The 20,153-nt window shown below is 46.0% G+C and overlaps 1 protein-coding gene across 1 annotated transcript; it reads left to right on the top strand.

Moving 5' to 3' along the window:
* The first annotated feature begins 463 nt into the window (after nucleotides 1–463).
* On the top strand, nucleotides 464–14,776 carry LOC126531925 (membrane metallo-endopeptidase-like 1). Its single transcript, XM_050179647.1, has 3 exons — nucleotides 464–634; nucleotides 6,492–8,435; nucleotides 14,558–14,776. The coding sequence occupies exons 1-3, from the start codon at nucleotides 464–466 to the stop codon at nucleotides 14,774–14,776; spliced, it is 2,334 nt and encodes a 777-aa protein (XP_050035604.1).
* Nucleotides 14,777–20,153: the final 5,377 nt, after the last annotated feature.

The following is a 20,153-nucleotide window of genomic DNA, read 5'->3' on the forward strand; positions in this document are numbered from 1 at the left end:
ATATGACTGGGAAGAAGGCGTAATAGAGCGACAAAAGATTGATAACTGAAATAAGGATAACATTTTAACAACATTCTAGTTACGGCATAAGCGAGGCTATAAGGGTATCGAAATTAATATGTTTGTCAAGCTCAACCCCAAGCGAAACCATTAAAAGATAAAAGATCTCTTGGGTCGCTGATCAACAAGAAAGTAGCTTCTCATAAACTTTTAAAAATGACATTAGATGTGGCAGTAAAAATCCTAAATTTCAGGCAAGATCCGTAAGAAATAAAGCTGCATCATAGACCACGACGTTCGTGCTGCTGCACCGAGACGATAAAGCGTGCGGAGATAGATTTGCGACATTTGCATCTTACATCACATCTATGCTTGCAGAGCGAAGAGAGCTCGGAAAAAATGCGCTGCCGCAGCTGCCTCGGAGACCGCTCCCCACAATGCCGGTGCCGCCACGCCGGACACAATGGCGCTGTATGACCAGCTGGCCGTAGCCATCAGGGCCGAAGAGTTTGCCATGTGCTCCTTGGAACCAGACAGCGTAGGTTTCGACGAACCGACCGGCGCTGTGGGCCCCAAGGCCCTCACGAGCGGCATCCTCAGCCACTTGGACGCCGCTTTGGAAGCCAGGTCCTTGGTGAGTAGGCAGGAAATGGTGGCGCTGCCGCGCGCACTTACGACTTAATCACTGCCGAATTTAAAACTATTTCGGGTGTAGACGCCAGGAACTACGGTGTGTAACGCTTGTGCGTTTCCTTCAGGCTGTTATTACGTTTTTCTCACAAAGTCGCTATAGCACTTTGTTCTTTTATGCAACGGGAAAGCCAACCACTGGTTTAATTGCATGGACGGTCCAACAGAGATCAATCTACATCAGTCTGTGGCGAAAGAACATAATAAGGGTGTAAAATTGTGTTAAATGACTGGTTAGGTATAAAGGGCGTGGTACTTGCAGGATCTAGTATGCAGGTGCATACCTCCGAAAGCGCGTACACTAAGTGGAAAGTTGGTGCGGTTGGCGAAGTAGGAGAGAAGGCGTGCATTCACCAACCAATCATCAAGAACAACGGCATCAGACGCGCGTACTAATAATATTATGCGGCATTCTTGCGCATATCGCCTACTTAGCTGCGAAACTTTTCTCGTCATTCTTTAAGCTGAACACGTTGTGCAAAGAGAGTACAGTGCGCTTTCCGCAAATATGATGGGGAACTGGACGTATCGTTTCTTTCGCGGTAGCCCCGTCGTGTTGTATACGTACGCGGCGGTGAAGAGTGCACCGGTATTCACAAAATCTTGGCTGCATTCACCAATATATTCGTTCTGCCACTCAATGTAGTCGTCGTACCGCGAAACGATACAACGCTAGGCTAATCATGATTACGCGGGGGTTGAAGTGGCATGGGTTAACCCTGTACCGTCGTCAACTAACTTTACGTTCCACGCCTGGCTGACGCAGTCGCTTTGCCGCGCAGGTATCACGCTTCGGCCACTTCCACTGTCATTCCATGTTTCAGTTGACACAAAAAAGACAGGCTGACCGTACATTTCGTGCTACCAAGCGAGCTAGATCGTCTCTTTCCGGCACAATCTAGCTCCGTGTCGGCGATGTCTGCCAGGTGATAAATCTCAGATATTCGATGACGCACCAACAGATCTCTTTTTGTCACCGTACTCCGAATTCCCTGCAAAGCAATGAGTGAATTAGCCCGAAAGCAAACGGGAACTGAGTTCAGCGACGGGACTGAGTGGATTCATTCAGAACTACATTCACACAACTTTGCACCGATGAGGCAGGCCCATTGTTGCAAGCGCGGGAGCAAAGTCCGTTTGAGAGGTGCAACACCAGCTGCGTTTGTGAGTGTGGTTTTCTGAAAACGCACGTAGCTGGATATAGGCACTGTGCGTGCTGGGACATGCGTCCGGAAACGCATGCAACTCGACTGAACATGGGGACTCATTCTCTTGCAAGAACACGCAGCGATGAACACGACACCCGCTGCTTAACTACTGCTATGCTTAGGAGTAGTAGAACAAGGAATGTGGCAAGCAGACGTTACGACGAGGGGACCTCGTGGTAACGCCTTGCTAAATGATTTCCTTGGCGTTTTTAAGTACGCATCGCACACTCCTCCCCACCCTCAATAAAAGGGAAGGGTCCTCTCACCGACTTTGGTCACTATGCATGGGCCACCAGGTGTGCGGCAAGCGAGGGAACAATCTTCAACGTTCGCACGCACCAGCACGCCACTCTTCTCGTCTCGGAACCCAAGCGCGAACTTCTCGGCAGCGCCATTAAATGACGCAGTCTGTCCAGAAAAATAAAGCGCTAGAAGAACTAGAAGGAGGAACTAGAAGGAGGAAGAAGCATGTGCTTGCTGCGGTAAAGCTAGGGAAACGATGGAGCATGTTTTATTAGAATGTGAAGACGTCTGCCCAGTGGTCGATTTAGGCACCACTGGCCTCCTTGAAACCCTTGAGTTCAGCGGGAACAGTAGTAAAATAAACATGTCCACAATAGAGATTATTAAGAGGTGATTGGGGGATTGGTGGAATAAAAGTATGGAAACGACAAAAAACGGGGACGTACGAAAGCAAAGTGCGCAATAGGGGATCAGAAAATTTGGTTGTGGGAGTTCATAGTGTCTTTTTTTTTCTTTTTTTTATTGTTTAACCTAGGTAGGACATTAGGCAGTATAATAGCAACAGCTTGGTGGCGCAACCTACCGCCCCGTTCCAAAGGGGACGCTCATAACATCCATCCATCCATCCATCCATCCATCCATCCATCCATCCATCCATCCATCCACACGAACCAGCGCGCCATGCATTTCGGAGGCCACGTGCAGGCTTCGTGGCGACGCCGTCAGGAGGCGCCAAGTGTTCTTCGGGGAAGCACGAAAGAGGAGTCCCGCTGGAGTGCACGTCTCGTACGCAATTCGTTTTGACGGGGGCAATACACTGTGCGGCTATAATAATTCGTCGCCAAGCGCGTTACCGGTGACACTCGTCCTGAGACGGGTTCTGCCGAATTCTTTATTTTCCAGCCTCCTCCCACTTTCCCGGCTCTCCCTTCCCCTCCTCTTCCAACCATTTCATTCACGCCTCGATGCTCGGAAACGCCGAATGAAAGCGCTCGTATTCTTTTCAGCCTCTTCCTATACAGCAAGCTGCCGCGTCGTCGCCCTATTAACCGGTTAAAACCGTCGGGTTCAAATCGAGACCTTCCGAAGAAAAGCTCCCCATGGGGCCTTGAAATCAGCAACCTGAAGGGCGTCGTGGTGGTGCTACTCTGTGTAGGCGCGCAGCCGCAGATGACCAGAGGCGATTCAGACGAGGCGCGCAATCAACGCGATCCTTCGCCTTTCTCATGGTGACGGCGCCACCCAATTCACTGTCCTGCAAACGAATTCTTTCGTGCACTGTAAATATGACATTAATATTTTACACATAGCCTTCGGATCTTTTTGAAAATGACACGAAATAACATATCCACGTTGTCCATGCGTACGTGCTACGTGTGAATGCTGGTTTTCCAGCGTATTTTGAATATTTTTAGCTATGAAAATTGAGAGGTAGCAACATGGCGGCGCCTTTGCTTTTGCCACTTCTTTCCCCCAGTTTTGTTTTTCAGTTAGTGTTTTTACTCTATGGGTAAATCTAACTCGCCGTTGATGAAAAGGCCACCTGTGACGAAGATAGGTTCGCCTACCGAAACGTTGCCCAGCCTCTATGAGGCAGTTTATCCCTGTTTAAATAGCCTATAAACCACCGTGTCTGTCGGCCCCGTTCTTTATTTAGGATAAGGGTGCTTCAGTGAGGCAAGAATTTATAGCTGTGTCATATATCATGGGGCACGCAGTTATAGGTAGTCTTCTGGAGATGAGTAAACACTTATTTCCTCAGGATAAAATAAATTTGTATGCATCTTTTTTTTTATTTTTACATGTTATCCTCTTTTCTTTTTTAAGCATTAGTCCTGTAAAATATGAAAGAAAATGAGAACGCCAGCAGCGTATACATAGAACCCAGCACGGAGCCGGCCAGGTTTCAGGAGCTAGAACTATGGCTCATTACTTAGTTGCAAAGCTTCTAACTGGGTTCATCACATGGAACTTTCGTCACACGTTACACTTCATATTCACCCAATATGCACCGAGGTTGAGCTTGGTGTCTTGCACAACTCTTTTAGAACTCTGGGGGAAAATTATGAATAACCGCAGTATGACACCCTCATATGCCCAAATAAGTAATTTCCTGCAAGAACTGTAGTTATGCTACATAGAATAAACATTTATCGCCTGTTACTACCGAAACTGTACGCTTCCTTATGCGACCATTCACATGCTTCCTATTAGGGTACGCCACGTCGTTTAAAAGCGTATTTTCTGAAACAAATATCGGTTTTGTGCCATGGATACTATTATAGATCTCTGGTTATTCAAGAATAATAGCAATTTGAATTAAGTTTCCATCTTAAGCCGTTAAAAAGTAAAGAATGTATTGCCATCCTCTCCTGCTTGCAATGCCAAACAAAAACTGAACTTCTTTTTATTTCATAACATGAGCAATTTCATCACAAATATCGATTGCTTTAAATAACATGCAATTTTATTTCGCTTGTACGTTACAAAAGCTTTTAAAAGTATTTTGGGATGGTTGTTGTTCTTATCAGGTAAGAACTTCCACTAGAGGGCTTTCAATACCTAGAAATTTGCTTATGTTCCAACCATTTTCTCAAAACACTCTTCTTTTTTTTTGCTTTCTGTAGTTACGCGAGCAGTTATAACTTTTTGTCATAATATTTTCGCATGAAATTTTGCGTGCTGTTTCTTTATACATTCAGCTGTGCACTGAAGCAGAATAACCGAAACTGAGTGGCGACCTTTTATACCATGGGGGGGGGGGGGGGGGCGGTGCAATTATCCCGCAAAAATAAAAAAAACAGTATGCCACGAGTTACATCTTTCACTCTTTTGATGATAACGCGGCTTTTCTCCAATCGGCACCTGCCCGTTGGCATTTGTTTCGTACTTACTGTTTCTTAGTTACTACGGTTCGCGCAACACTCCTAATTCAGCCAATTTTCAATGTAAAACATATTTTCTATAGTTTTCATAATTTAATTACGTGAAAGGTTTACATAGGCTTTACACGATAAAAAATGTAACGGATGCTTTATGACTAGAATAGTAAATGTTTTTACTCGAAGGCGGTGTACATACCGTGAACGAAAAATAAACAACGCGCCGGCCATAGTTTCCTGAAGAGACCGGGAAACCAACTGCTTGCCTCGTGTAAATCGTAAAATTTGGGAGAATACGAGTATCCAGTAAGTCTGTTTAAGCGCATAATCACTCTACAGATTTCAAACTTTTACCACACGTCACCTATGAAGTGCAGCTTATTTACACTAAATATGAAACCTTGTGAACATTTTGTTTAACGCCTCGAAACGGGCTGAGAAAGAGGGTTTCAAAATTTCCATTTAATCCCTGATTAATCCACACACTTCAAAATTGCCTCAATATGACGGCGATAACAATTTATAAATTTTGTGCGTCTTCCAGGTTGCTTTGGTGTTAAATACATGTGGGAAAATTACCCTATAACGACATTGAGAGCTTCTAGTCCGCAGCAACAGCAGCAAAATATAACTCTCTGAATACGATAAAAAAAGTTTTGGACGGCTAGCGTCAACCTCCGAAAGACTGTGCAAAGCAAAAATCAACATGTAATCAACTTCTCTAAATGATCCAGACTAGGTACTGCGGCTATCACTCGTTAATGAAGGATGACGTCGTCATACTTTAATGACACTTGTACTTTCTGAAGTTGTAAGAAATACTGTATTTTTTAAAGCAATGTGCCGAGGTTTTCTTAAGTGCTTTGACATTCCTTTTAAATTTGTCTGCAATTCAAAGGACGTTCGCATATTTGCATGAAGAAATGCTTGTCGAATTTACTCGCAAGGAAATCCAAATTTCCGCTGTAACTGTCAAGTGATGAAGTTGACGAAATTGCTTGCCAAATGCCATTTCACTTATATTTCATGTGTGAAAAATTAGGAAAGCGTTGGTTCGACGACATTGTATATAAGGGGTATCACGTAGAGAACACCGCGGGCTGAATTTTTTTCTTCCTGGCGGCGCATCTCCTGAGTGTTTGCTACAGAGATTAGATAGGGTGAACAAGCCGCATGACGGAATGTTTACACAGTTAAAATATTGTTACACAATGCAGAGTTCAACTGCACAGGTCAATAGCGCAATATTTTCAAGTGTTCCCACTGCATGCTCTGCGTGTAGTAAGCATATCTGGAGGTTTTGGGACGTCCTTAAAGTTGGACGCCTACATGATAACAACCGATGGCGTCTAAATTATCACAATAGAGTCATAATAAATGTCATAAAGTCATAATTTATCGAGTTCAGTATCAACACGTTTTCTTGTGAGGAGCTTATCTGTCTTCATGGGGCGCATTATTTTTTCAGGTAGTGAGTCACGCATTTCCCGATGTTGAGAAGAGAATCCAACAGGCCTTGATCGCTGCCGCAACATTCATCGCCATCGCCGCGGTTGCTGCGGTATTATTGCTATCCAGGAAACGCCAACCCCAGCGCGTCGAGGAGCTCTGCCGCACAGAAGACTGCCAGCAGCACGCTAGCTTGCTGTTGCGCAATATGAACACGAGCATCGACCCTTGCGATGACCTGTACGGCCACGTGTGTTCCCGTTGGTTACCGGACAGCAGGTACCGCGACTACGTGAAGTCTACGTTGGATGAGCTAAGATTTGCGTGGTACAAGGACTTCAACACAAGCCTCTACCGCGGGACGTTGGCGTTGCCTGTCGGGATGAAAGCCCGCGCCATGTACGACTCCTGCATGGGCACCGAATCGCAGTACGGGGAGTCGGTGGCACAATTCCTCGAGGTGCTACAGCAGTACGGGCTACGCTGGCCAGGACCCCCCCTTCCCAACGTAAATGCTCTCGGCGTACTCATCGCCCTCGACGTCGACTTGCAGGCCGCCTTCTGGTTTACAGTGACAACATGGAAACTAGGCAGCACACGTGTAATTGCCCTCTCGCATGTTCCCTCCATCTCGCTGCTCCTGCGACACCACCAGAGCGTCAGCTCGAGTGGAATGTACGCTAGGTACTGGAAGAACTTTGAGACTGTGTTTCTTAACGACTCCATGCCTCCTACTACCGATGCCGAAATTGAGAGAGCTGCTCGTATTGAAGCCGACATACTAAAGCGCTTGGTGAACGCCTCCGAGGCCCAGCCGAAGTCTGCTGCCGAATTTAAGGCTGGGGCCATCGACCGCTATACGAAACCACTTTCATCCGAGGAATGGATAATGCAGCTCAACGCCAAGATGAACCTGGGCTCAGCGATCGCTAGCAGTGACAAAATGATCTCTGACGACATCGGCTACTTGAAAGAAATCGGCAGGATTTTTGCCACCTACAGCAACGAGGAGCTGCTCACTCATTTGGCATGGCATGTTGTTCAGGAGTACGCAGTTGTTTCCAGCTATCGGTTCTTCCGTGCACGATTCGGTAGCGTGGAGGCTATTGAGTCCCACCGTCCCATTTTCTGCGGCGCCAACGTTGAAGTGTCGTACAAGGCGCTCGTTCTGGCCCTGCACATCGCCTCGAAATTCCAGGCTGAGGAGCGTGACCGCGTGATGGAAGCCTTCGAGAGCCTCAAGTTGACCTTGTCCGCTCAACTGAATGCCTCGAGTTGGATCGATATGGCCAGCAAGAAACTGCTCGGCAAGAAGGCATCGCTTCTCGACAACCGTCTGTGGCCTCTTCCAAAGTTCCTCGATAAAGACGTGCTCGAGGCTATTTATTTCGATTTTCCGTATAACGAGCCGTCTTTTGGCGAATACTGGGTAAATACGCGGCGGTTACTTCGCAAGGTCCGGCAGAGGGTATCCGATTACGAGCACGTCCTGGAGCTGCCAGATAACAACTCGCCTGAATACTTCAGCTTCAATTACATGCAGAACAGTCTCGGCACAGCACTTGGAGGAGTTGCGAGACCACTATTTTACCCGAGCGGAACGATGGCGATGTTGTATGGCGGACTCGGGTTTTCCATGGCGCTCCAGATGGTGAAGACGTTGGATAGTGAAGGTCTCAGGTGGAAACCTTCCCGCGGCCTCGGATACTCTATAATGTCCAAGTCTACAATGACCACTTACCATGCAAAGGAGAGCTGCCTCAAGAAAAATGGCTTTCCAAGCATATTCCCAGAAATACCGGCTCTAGACATTGCCTACGTGGCCTACGAGAAAGCAAACAAGCACGATCGGCGGATTGACAGAAATCTCTCCAATGACAAGGTTTTCTTTCTGACACTGTGCTACATGACTTGCACGTCACGTGAACAGAGGCGCACGTCTTCGGCAGACTGCAACAAAGCAGTGCGGGGCCATCGTGCTTTCGCCAAAGCGTTCTCTTGCCCGAAAGATTCGGCGATGCATGTCGAGAAAAGGTGCAGCTTCTTTTCCTGATTCGCCACATTCAATGACCTCGTATCTGCTCGGCCTTACTTGTCCAACTTGAGCTGCAATGAAACTATCCACTTGCGGTGTACACAGTTGAGTGTCTTGCGAACCTTTTTCACATGTGACTCTCAAAGCGAGGAGACGCAGTGATGTTTCGTCAAGTACTGTAGATTTAGTTTGTTTGCTTGGTTCGCTGAGTGTTTACCGTTGAATGTCAATTCACTGCGCGAACTCATTCAAAGGTTTAATTATTATTGTTCTGGCTGTCTACAGGTCGGAATGCTTGAGCTTTACTGCGTCACCCTGCGTTTATGGAACTGCTGTGACAGGCGCTGGTGACAATGTAACCCTAACAGGAGACGGATACGAGTGCACGCAGTAACATTGTAGTCTACTACAAAGTCATTTGAACGCTTAGGCGGAACTTCTGTACAAATTGTCCATTGATTCCAATATGGTTCGTAGATTTGTATCGCACTGCTTAATTTTACGGTATCCGATGCTCTCAGACGGTCTTACCATATACCACTTTTATTTGTACAATTATTTCTTGTTCTAATTAGGCAGATACGATAGCACGTGTAAAAACAAAAAAGGTCAAGTGGTGGAACGTTGGGCTCGTTGGTGATTCATCACTATAGATGCAGCGCGAGAATAACAAGACGGACAAGAATAGAAGTGCACAACACAGGTTCTCAACAAATTTTATGCAGAAACCGGTGAGTATAATGTATATATAAGAAAAGGGGAACAGTAGGGCTCGATATTTTTATTGGCTGAAAGATAACTTGTCGTAGTACAAACCGAACCCACAACCTTCGCATTACTCGTGCGATACACTGCCGATTGTGGAAGACCGACGACACTAGAGCACTAGGCATTAGAGCACTAGGCACTAGAGCACTAAGAGCACTGGATATAACCATTGCAGATCCAGACCGCGCCACTCAGAGTCATGGAGGTGCACGTTAGAGAACCCCAGAGGTTCAAAATTGCATCTGGTGCCCCCGATAATAAACCTTAGAATTTAATTTTTAATTTGGTGCTGAACATAATGATGCATATAAAAGAAACCTAGCATAAACGTGTCGCCAGTTACCAATTTAAAGGACGCTGAAGAGGGTTTAAAATTGGATGATTTACGGTGGCTTGGCAAGGGCTGCGACAGTATCTACACATGCAGTTATTTTATCATCGTTCGGCGACCGTTTTTCACCGGTTAAATGTTGAGCGTGATTGCTCGGCGCCGGACGCACAAACTTGAATGACAACATCCGCGGTTCTTGTAGCCGGTTCTACCTGTTGTCTGAATTGCGGCCGAATCTTTGGGAATGGGGTTGCATGTGTTGTTCATTCTAAAACTTGTTCGCTCATCGGCGATTGCGCTGGAACCTTCTACGAGTCAAGTGTGAATAGCAACGCGTCTGACCAACACCACCTAGATAGCACAAGGCCTTTTCACTCCGATCCATGACGTCATGTTACCTAGCCCGGCTGCCATAGAATACAATGGGGATGATCCCGAGTAGGCAACAGTGATTTTGACGTCACCGCTTTCGTCACCCCAGCCTTGTCAATGGGAATTTAGGGCCATGTTTGTGACGTCATGGATCGGAGTAAACAGGCCTTGCGCTATCTAGGTGGCATTTGTCTGACCCACCAAATGGGGGGGGGGGCAGGGGGGAAGGGTATTGCTGCTGCTGAAGTTCTAATTGGCTGGGCTGGGGTAATCGTGAGAAGGCTATAGGTACCTTCAGCCAATAAGCACTTCAGGAGCAGATGAAATGGACACGTCCACTTTGTGGACACTTACAGAATAGCCCCCCAGATTTCGACTATATCCGACTGTGGTCGCTGCTGTCGTTGTTCTTATAGTGTCACTTGGTTTCTTTGGAAACAAGTTTGTCCAAAAAGAAAGTAGTTTCGCGACATACAGATTTGCCACTATGTTTTTCAACGTGACTACAATGTGACAGTGTAGTTAAACGTCTCAGTTATTTTCTCGATTGTGTTCGTCGCAGCGCCGCCATTGCCGTTTAAATTTTCGTCGAAGATTCCCCCCCCCCCCCCTTCGCGTACCCAGCACAGCGCTGAAAAAAACGGGTGCTAGTATGAAGTTGACACCTGGATCGCGGGAGCGCTCTCTTCAAAACACGCACTTCACCGATACCCAGGATGACACCACAAACATCATCATCATCAGAACCAGTTAGTCGGCCCACGGCATCTCCCGCAGTCGCAGCTGCTCGTTTTCGCTAAATTAAAACCACTTCTCGTGACTTGTACTAACTTATTCTACGATTTTCGTAATTAGGAGGTTGAAACGTATAATAATTCCCAGAATGCTCTTTTTTTTTGTTCTTATCAGTGTTTCAGCTTGCTTTTAAAGGAATTCGAAGAGTTTCACAAATGATTTTCACAAGTGTATTAGAGGAATTAGATCCCCAAAACGTAAAAGCAAGCAAAACAAAGATATAATTCACATGAGCAATGAACTACATTGAACAATGTCGAAGAAAGTCTATAAATGAAAAGAAGCGAATAAAGAAATGTTAAATAACATTAACACCCGCGTGCCTTCCACAAAGTTCTACATTATTCGCATCACGCGATGAAATCAGACAATACAATGTTCGGTGACAACAGACAGCGGAGAGAAGCATCGATAACTTTCCAGAAACTTCGGATACATGTAGGCGCGTCCCGCGCTGTGCGATAACATTTGTTCGGCGGCGAAACGTGGTCGCCCGATAAAGATAAGTACACGTGTCAATATGGATAGAATTGAACATGCTCTCAGGAATGGACGAAGCCTAAAAGCAGTGAAGAAGAAACTAGGAATTGGCAAGACTCAGATGTATGCGTTAAGAGACAAAGCCGGCAATATCATCACTAATTTGGATGAGATAGTTCAAGTGGCTGACGAGTTCTATAGAGATTTATACAGTACCAGTGGCACCCACGACGATAATGGAAGAGAGAATAGTCTAGAGGAATTTGAAATCCCACAAGTAATGCCGGAAGAAGTAAAGAAAGCCTTGGGAGCTATGCACAGAGCGAAGGCAGGTGGGGAGGATCAGGCAACAGCAGATTTGTTGAAGGATGGTGGGCAGATTGTTCTAGAAAAAGTAGCCACTCTGTATACGCATTGCCTAATGACCTCGAGCGTACCGGAATCTTGGAAGAACGCTAACATAATTCTAATCCATAAGAAAGGAGACGCCAAGGACATGAAAAATTATAGAGCGATCAGCTTACTGTCCGTGGCCTACGAAATATTTACTAAGGTAATCGCAAATAGAATCAGGAACACCTTAGACTTCTCCCAATCAAAGGACCAGGCAGGATTCCGTAAAGGCTACTCAACAATAGACCGTATTCACAGTATCAATTAGTTTATAGAGAAATGTGCGGAATATAACCAACCCTTATATATAGCTTTCATTGATTACGAGGAGACGTTTGATTTAGTCGAAACCTCAGCAGTCATGGAGGCATTGCGGAATCAGGGTGTAGACGAGCCGTATGTAAAAATACTGAAAGATATATACAGCGGCTCCACAGCCACCGTAGTCCTCCATAAAGAAAGCGAGAAAATCCCAATAAAGAAAGGCGTCAGGCAGGGAGATACGACCTCTCCAATGCTATTCACTGTGTGTTTACAGGAGGTATTCAGAGGCTTAGATTGGGAATAATTCGGGATAAGAGTTAATGGAGAATACCTTAGTAACTTGCGATTCGCTGACGATATTGCCTTGCTTAGTAACTCAGGGGACCAATTGCAATGCATGCTCACTGACCTGGAGAGGCACAGCAGAAGGGTGGGTCTAAAATTAATCTGCAGAAAACTAAAGTACTGTTCGGAAAACTAAAGTACAGTCTCGGAAGAGAACAGCAGTTTACGATAGGTAGCGAAACACTGGAAGTGGTAAGGGAATACATCTACTTAGGGCAGGTAGTGACCACGGATCCGGATCATGAGACTGAAATAACCAGAAGAATAAGAATGGGTTGGGGTGCGTTTGGCAGGCATTCTCAAATCATGAACAGTAGGTTGCCACTATCCCTCACAAGGAAAGTGCACAACAGCTGTGTGTTACCAGTACTCACATATGGGGCAGAAACCTGGAGGCTTACGAAAAGGGTTCTGCTGAAATTGAGGACGACGCAACGAGCTATGGAAAGAAGAATGATGGGTGTAACGTTAAGGGATAAGAAAAGAGCAGATTGGGTGAGGCAACAAACGCGGGTAAACGACATCTTAGTTGAAATCAAGAAAAAGAAATGGGCATGGGCCGGACATGTAATGAGGAGGGAAGATAACCGATGGTCACTAAGAGTTACGGACTGGATTCCAAGGGAAGGGAAGCGTAGCAGGGGGCGGCAGAAAGTTAGGTGGGCAGATGACATTAGGAAGTTTGCAGGGACAACATGGCCACAATTAGTACATGACCGGGGTAGTTGGAGAAGTATGGGAGAGGCCTTTGCCCTGCAGTGGGCGTAACTAGGCTGATGATGATGATGATGATGAGCATGTGGGGGAGTGTTGCCGATTCAGTTTTACAGATCTTGCACTTCTGGCTCGGGTAGATGTCGGGGTATATAGTGTGATAGCGTGTGAGGGAGGGGTATGTATTCGTCTGTAGCAGGCGAAGGGTGGTTGCCTGTGCCCTGTTTAACTTGCGTTGAGGGGTGGGGAAGGTTCTTCTTGCGAGGTAAAGTGACTTTACAGGGTCGTTGTATCTTGTAAGGCGGTCGCGCCCTGCGGGTGCACCTGCACCGTCTCCGGCACGGTTGACTAGTCCTCGTGCTACGGAGTGTGTAACCTCGTTGAGGTTGGTGAGGTGCGGGTGGACAACGCCGGCGTGTGCTGGGATCGAGACGAGGGTGATTTGATTTTCAGACGAATGCGGGGCTTGTCGTAAGATACGGAGTGATTGATGAGAAATACGACCTTTGATGTAGTTGTTGACTGCTGCGCGAGAATCGCTCATTATGGTGTGACAGGATGGGTCAAGAGGGGCCAGGGCAGTGGCCACTTCCTCGGCCGTCTCGGCCGAGGAAGTGGCCATTTCCTTTTCATAACTATTCAAGACTAATTACGTAATTAGGAAAGATTAGGAGGAATTAATCAAGACTAATTACGTAATTAGTCTTGAGAAGTTGATTAGTTGAGAAGTTGATTAATTAATCAAGACTAATTGCGTAATTAGGAGAATTAGGGGGGAATTAATCAAGACTAATTACGTAATTAGGAGAAATTAGGAGGAAGTGGCCATTTTGAATATTTGAGAAGTTGATTAATTAATCAAGACTAATTACGTAATTAGGAAAAATGGAAAAATAATCTGAGTATCTCCAAGCGACTGCGAAAAACATAACTTTGGTTCTCCCCAGCTGCGTAGCATTTGCATATTCTTAAGTCTTTGTGCCTCATAGTTGGGACACCCTGCCTATTAAATCTTGCAGTGTGCCCAAGTTGCGCACCGTAGTGGGTGGCTGCTATTACTACCGAAACAAAGTACACGGGTATCGGACCACCATCCTTTGCAAGACTACATGATCGGTGATCAGGTAGTACAGGTTACCTCACGGACCATTCCGAAGCCTTACTGCTCGAGGATTGGAAAGAACGGAAAGGTAACCATCATCACGTGACGTAACAACAAGGAAAACCCAACCAAACAACTGATACTAACCTTTGTATCCAGCGTTCGGCCAGACACCATTGAAACAGGATATTTTAGGATAGCTGTAGGCCCGTACACTCCAAAACCCCGACGATGCTTGCGCAGTGTCAGCGATATAGCCATCGCTCCCAGATGTGATGTGGCCTACTGACCTGTGCAAAACATTGAATCCAAAACCACCCCTCGCACAACTGCGCTGGCATGCCGCCAACTGCGAAGCCGACCACGCAGCATATTCGCCCTCTTGCCCGAATGCAAAGAGGAAATAGGAAATAATCAAGCTCAAAGTCAAGGAAAGTGCAATTTTCAAAGTAGCTTGTAATAGGTGCTGAGCCTTTCACACTTCAGCTTCTACTGATGCGGTACCTCAGGACGCTGCGTTGCATCGACCGCCGACGACTGCCGGCCTGCGTGCAGCGAGTCCTCGGCTGTCCTCCCCCACTCAGCGGCAAAGTCCGCGAACTCCGGGGCCGTTGGGCCACGAGACCGCTCCTCACCAGGCGGAGCCTGAAACACGAAGAAACAACCCCAAAGTGCGAGCACCCAGCGTCTCTAGTGAGCCATTGAACGCAACAAAGGTTGCGCTTTTTAAGTCAAATAAGCTTCGCGGTTTTTCCTTACCCATGAAATAAGAAAAACGAATGATCACGGGTCAAAAAGACACCTGAACACAAATTTGAGTTTGTCGCTCACTCAGAGAACACATTGTGTAGTTATTATTATGGCGACACGGATAATGCATTGCAATGCCGGCATACTTATCCGTAATCCTGTTGGTATAACCAGAGTCCTTCCTTTCTTTTTTTTTCTGGTCACGAAACTGCCGCCTCAGTTTCATATAGAGCCAGCACCCGCCTCTAGAGGCGCAACCGTGCATGAGAGGGCATGCGAACGCCGCTACCGCTGTGGTTGTGTGTGGGGCAGCCTCGGTATTCTAGCTTTCTCAACTTCCCCAACCGTCACTTTAGTTTCACGTAACTATTTTTAACATTGATAATGCTTAAATTACTGCCTGAGTGCGTCTTCTGCCATGATATGAGCGCCGGGGACGAAAAAATAGCCGCTCATAACATGGAGCTTGAGGCGGTCTCCGACCAAAAAAAAAAAAAATAAATAAATAAACATCTGGGATTTTAAGAGCCAGAACCGCGATACAATTATGAGGCACGCCGTAGTGGGGGACTCAGGATTAATTTTGGCCACCTGGGATCCTTTAAAATGCACCCAAATTTAAGTAACCGTAAATAAATGTCTGAATGAGATTTAGGTAGGATTAATGCAAGACAAACTTCGCTACTAGACGTCTTTAAAATGCACCTAAATTTAAATAAACGGGTGTTTTTTCGCCCCCGTCGAAATGCGTCCGCTGTACACGGCCGGGCGGTCTCGGTCCAGGTTTCTTCATCATCGCCGTTCGCCTCAACACTTCGGTGGGCTCCGATTTTTAATATTTACCTGAAATTAAACAGTGCGCATTCGTAACAAAGCGCCAGTGGTCCCACTTATCACCAGATGCAAAATGTAGGCTGTTGCACCCCCCGCTTACCCGTAAGTAAGCGCCAACTCTCCGTTGCGCATGGCGCCAGATTGTTCGCCGAGCACTGCTGTTCACTTTCTGTTAAACTGTGGCAGAGAAGGACTCTGACTGTGGGCAGTATCTTATAAGGAGATCAAAAGAATCAAATTGTTATTGCAAAGGGCTGCTACCGTAGAATACTTAATGACAAAGAAAAGGAAATTAAGCTGCTCCGTGCGCTTATTTCTCTGCAAAGCGATGCCATTTCTGAATGAGATTTAGGTAGGATTAATGCAAGACAAACTTCGCTACTAAATGTCTTCGGTGCGGCTTTTAGCAACGGATTTAGGCGAACATGAAGTGTTAGGACCTGTGCAGTTGAAACTAGCTGTATTGTAATTAGGCAATTGCCTTAGCAAGCAGTCGTTTAGAAGCGTCAGTAAGCCCAGCACTTATTCACGCTGCTCGTGGTTTCGGCGCAGAAACGACGAGACTAGGTATTTGGTTCTCAATGCGCAACTATTTACAATATGTTAAAAACTTTATAATTCGATTAAGAAAAGAAATACAACGTGTTGGTACAAAAACAACATAGAAGCACGATAATTTATTTATCATGTAAAATAGGCGGAGCGAAGTACAGACAGCACAGAGGCGTCCGGTCACGAATGGTCCACCATTCACAATGCAAGAAGTTTGTTAAAAGCATGACACTGATATAACAAGCATAAAGAAATAACATCAAACGTGAGAGATATGCATTGGGGGGTAGGAAACAAACATCAGCAAACGAATGGCAATAGATACAGAATGCATAGTCGATGGTTTCTATAAACAAGGAAGTGTAAAGCATAAGCATTTCATAACACATGGTAAAACAACTCTCAAACGAACACAAGTAGCCACATCACAAATACAGCAATTTCTTTTTTAATGGCTTGTTAGAGATGCCACCATTCTACTTCTTCAGCTGTTACTTGCAACACGTGTTCGGCATCGTTGTCCCATCCCGCCAGTTCAACTAAACAGCCCAGCACTCGAAAAATAGCGCAACACATGCACAGAACGCACCCGATCACTCAGCTCGCCTCGCACTGCGCACGCGTTTCGGTACGCCAACGATGCCCTGTGTGGCACAATGGCGCCACGTCGCGGCACCTTTGGGCAGCATATGAACCTCTCCCATACCGTGACGGCGGAGTTTCGTGACCAGAAAAACATGGAAGGACTCTGGTATAACTGAATTGTTATCTCAATATCAGCCTAATGCATTGTCTGTCCAGGAGACACACTTCAAATCGGAACAATTAAGTTTTCTCCGGCAGAATGCGATCTCCAGAAAAAATCATGAGGACGCGTTTGCCTCATCTCGATGTGCAGCAATAGTCGTGGGTACTGTTGGTGTGTGTGTGTGAAAACATTTATTGGAATGAGGTCCGGAGGCTCGACTTCTTAAGTCAAGGCGGACCGCTCCCACGTTGGCACTGTCAGGCCAAGCCTTTCAGCGACATCATGGGCCCTCTGGACGGCCCTTACTTGGTCCTGAAACAATGGGCTTTGAATCCTTTTCTCCCACTGTGTCCATTCTTCAGCGAGGTTGGGGAGAATCGCGGGGCACCCCGCCACCATATGTCTGATTCCAGTGATGCCATTACAATCATTGCAGTCCATCTTAATCTCCCTCTCTGGATATATTTTATTAATGGTGTACTGTGTGGGATATGTACCTGTTTGCAATAAGCGCAGTGAGACTGCCTGAGCCGTGTTCAGTTTTGAATGTGGCAATGGGAATTGCCTGCGTCCTAAATAATAGTGTTTGGTAATGTCATTGTATGTTATTAAATGATCTCTAGATTCCCTGGCTTGATGGTGAACGGCTCGGTTGTGACTGTCACGGTTAGCAAGTCCTCGTGCCAAGTCATGAGCAACCTCATTGAGGTTTATCCGAGTCTCGTCCACTTTTCCCATATGCGCAGGAAACCATCGAATTTCAGTTCTCATAATCCCAATGTTTTCCAAAAGTTTAGCTGCAACACCAGCTATGTAGCCTTTATCAAAACACTTTATAGCGGATTTCGAATCACTGCAAATGCAGGCCCATTTATTACTCCTGATGGCTAGAGCAATTGCCACTTGTTGCGCCACCATGGGGTCCGTGGTAAAAATAGTGATAGCGTCTTGCACCTTCCCTTGATAATTTGAGACAATGGCCGTATATGCTTCTTTACCTTTCACCCAGGCTGCATCAACTATAGCTGCCAATTGGTTCTGCTGTTCTATTTCCTGCAAGAGTGATTTAGCTCTTGCCTTTCTCCTTTCGACATTATATTCTGGATGCATGTTTCTGGGGAGAGGGTTGGTTCTGATCTTGTTCCTAACGTCATTCCTTAATTCTACTTCAGCCTCTATTGGGCTCCGTGATGTATTCAGTTCTGCACCTATTGCCTGTAATATGTTCCTGCCAGCTCATGATTTTGTCAATCTTTCGTGTTGCGCTAGCTGTTGGGCCTCCGCGATTTCTTCCATTGTGTTGTGCACCCCTAGACTCATGAGTTTGTGAGTTGCAGCGTTACTGGGTATCCCTAGGGCTACTTTAACGAGCTTCCTGAGCATCACATGAAGTTTGTTAAGTTCTGCCTGCTTCCATTTGAATAATCCAGCCACATAAGTGAAGTGACAGAGAGCAAAGGCGTGTATTAGCCTCAAAGCGCTGTCCTCTCCTAAGTCTCTGTGTCTATTGGTAATTCTCCTTAGTAACCTAATGACTTCATCTGTTTTATTCGAGATATGTTGTATTGTTCTATAGTTAGCATTGTTTCCGTCTATGAGATGCCCAAGAACCTTGATTGTTTCAACTAGCCTGACTGCGGATCCTTCTTGAGTGTATAAGCACACTCTTGGCTCATCTTCCGGAATGTAACCTCTTGGTTTGCGACCTTTTCTGCGATGTTTAATGACCAAGAGTTTTAATTTGGCTGCCGAGCATTTCAACCCCATGTCTTTCAGTGTGTTCTCAACAACATATAAACTTTCCTGTAATCTGGTCTCTGTCTGTCCTACATTACCCTTGGCACTCCATATGGTTATGTCGTCGGCATATACCACATAATGTATACCCTCGATTTCCTCCAGATTTCCTGCAACCATGGACATTGCTAAATTAAATAGCATGGGTGAGAGCACAGCCCCTTGTGGAGTGCCCCTATTTCCCAAATTCTTAGCTTCTGATTTAAGCTCACCCAGCATGAGTTGTGCAGTTCGATTTCTAAGAAAGTCCTTAGTCATGTTAAAAAGTCTCTTACCTAACCCCATTTCCGAGAGGACGCCACGTATTGCCTGATGCTTTATACGATCAAAAGCTTTTTCCAAATCCAATCCCAAAAGAGCTTTCGTTGGTGCTTACCAGCATTCTTCCCTCCAAACGCGCCTCGAGGTGGTACGCAGGACAAGAAGCTACGTGAAGCTTGGATCTCGAAACTGAGAACCGGCAACCAGCTATCGGCTACAACTAGGGTGTGCAGCAAGCACTTCCGCGAGGAAGATTTCTGATACGGGGTCGTGGCTGAGGTGTTTGGTTAGTAGCAGAGAGCGCGCACTGAGACGCTCAACCGCGCACGCTGCCCGGCTATTGTCATGAAGCTTTGGTCTATGAACGTGTTGATGCTAGATACTGGCAAGTTCACTAGAATGGAAAGGGAACGGTAAGAAGCACATAAAGAAGGGCACGGCATATGTTCATGTTTCCTTTTTTTATTTTTATTTCATCATTCCTCATTAGTACAGAAGGAGGTCCCGTAGTTACAAGAACTGTCAGGTGTCAGGTTTTGTGTAGCACCAAACAATGAATAATGTAGTGGATTAAGAAAAAGGAGCAGCGGGTAATTGCTCTCTGAGAAGACCGATAAATGTACACAGCGACGCAATTTGAGAAATAATGATATTGAAATGTCCAACGGTATTGAAAAAAAAAGGTTGAATTGTCGCGATGGCACATATCACAAATCGCCGTAGGCGTCAAAGTCCCTAGTTCTAACGAAATTATTTTCTCTTGTTGTCCACGCAACAATGATTGCTTGTGTATAGTCAAAGGCTCATATTCTGCCGACTAAAGCTCAAGGCATAGTACCAAAATGAGCTCGCAGCGAAAGCGAAACATTCTGAGCGGACATGCATGCAGACGCACAGTCGGTCAGCGCGAACCCGTGTGATCGCTGCATTGAGGCTTCATTCTCTTGTGCTCGATTTGGTTATATAAAGGCAGCTCACCATAAGAACATATTTCACATAGTTTGCTCTCAGCGACTGCCAACCTTTCACGCAAGAAGCCGGTTCAGGGGACTCAATCGCGGTGGCCGCGCGCAATGGGCGTTCACTGTACATATTCGGTAAAGAGATAGTGACTGTAAACCATTCTGTGCGTTCTGTTTG

The sequence above is a fragment of the Dermacentor andersoni genome, chromosome 4, assembly GCF_023375885.2.
Source record: "Dermacentor andersoni chromosome 4, qqDerAnde1_hic_scaffold, whole genome shotgun sequence".
Lineage (NCBI taxonomy): Eukaryota > Metazoa > Arthropoda > Arachnida > Ixodida > Ixodidae > Dermacentor > Dermacentor andersoni.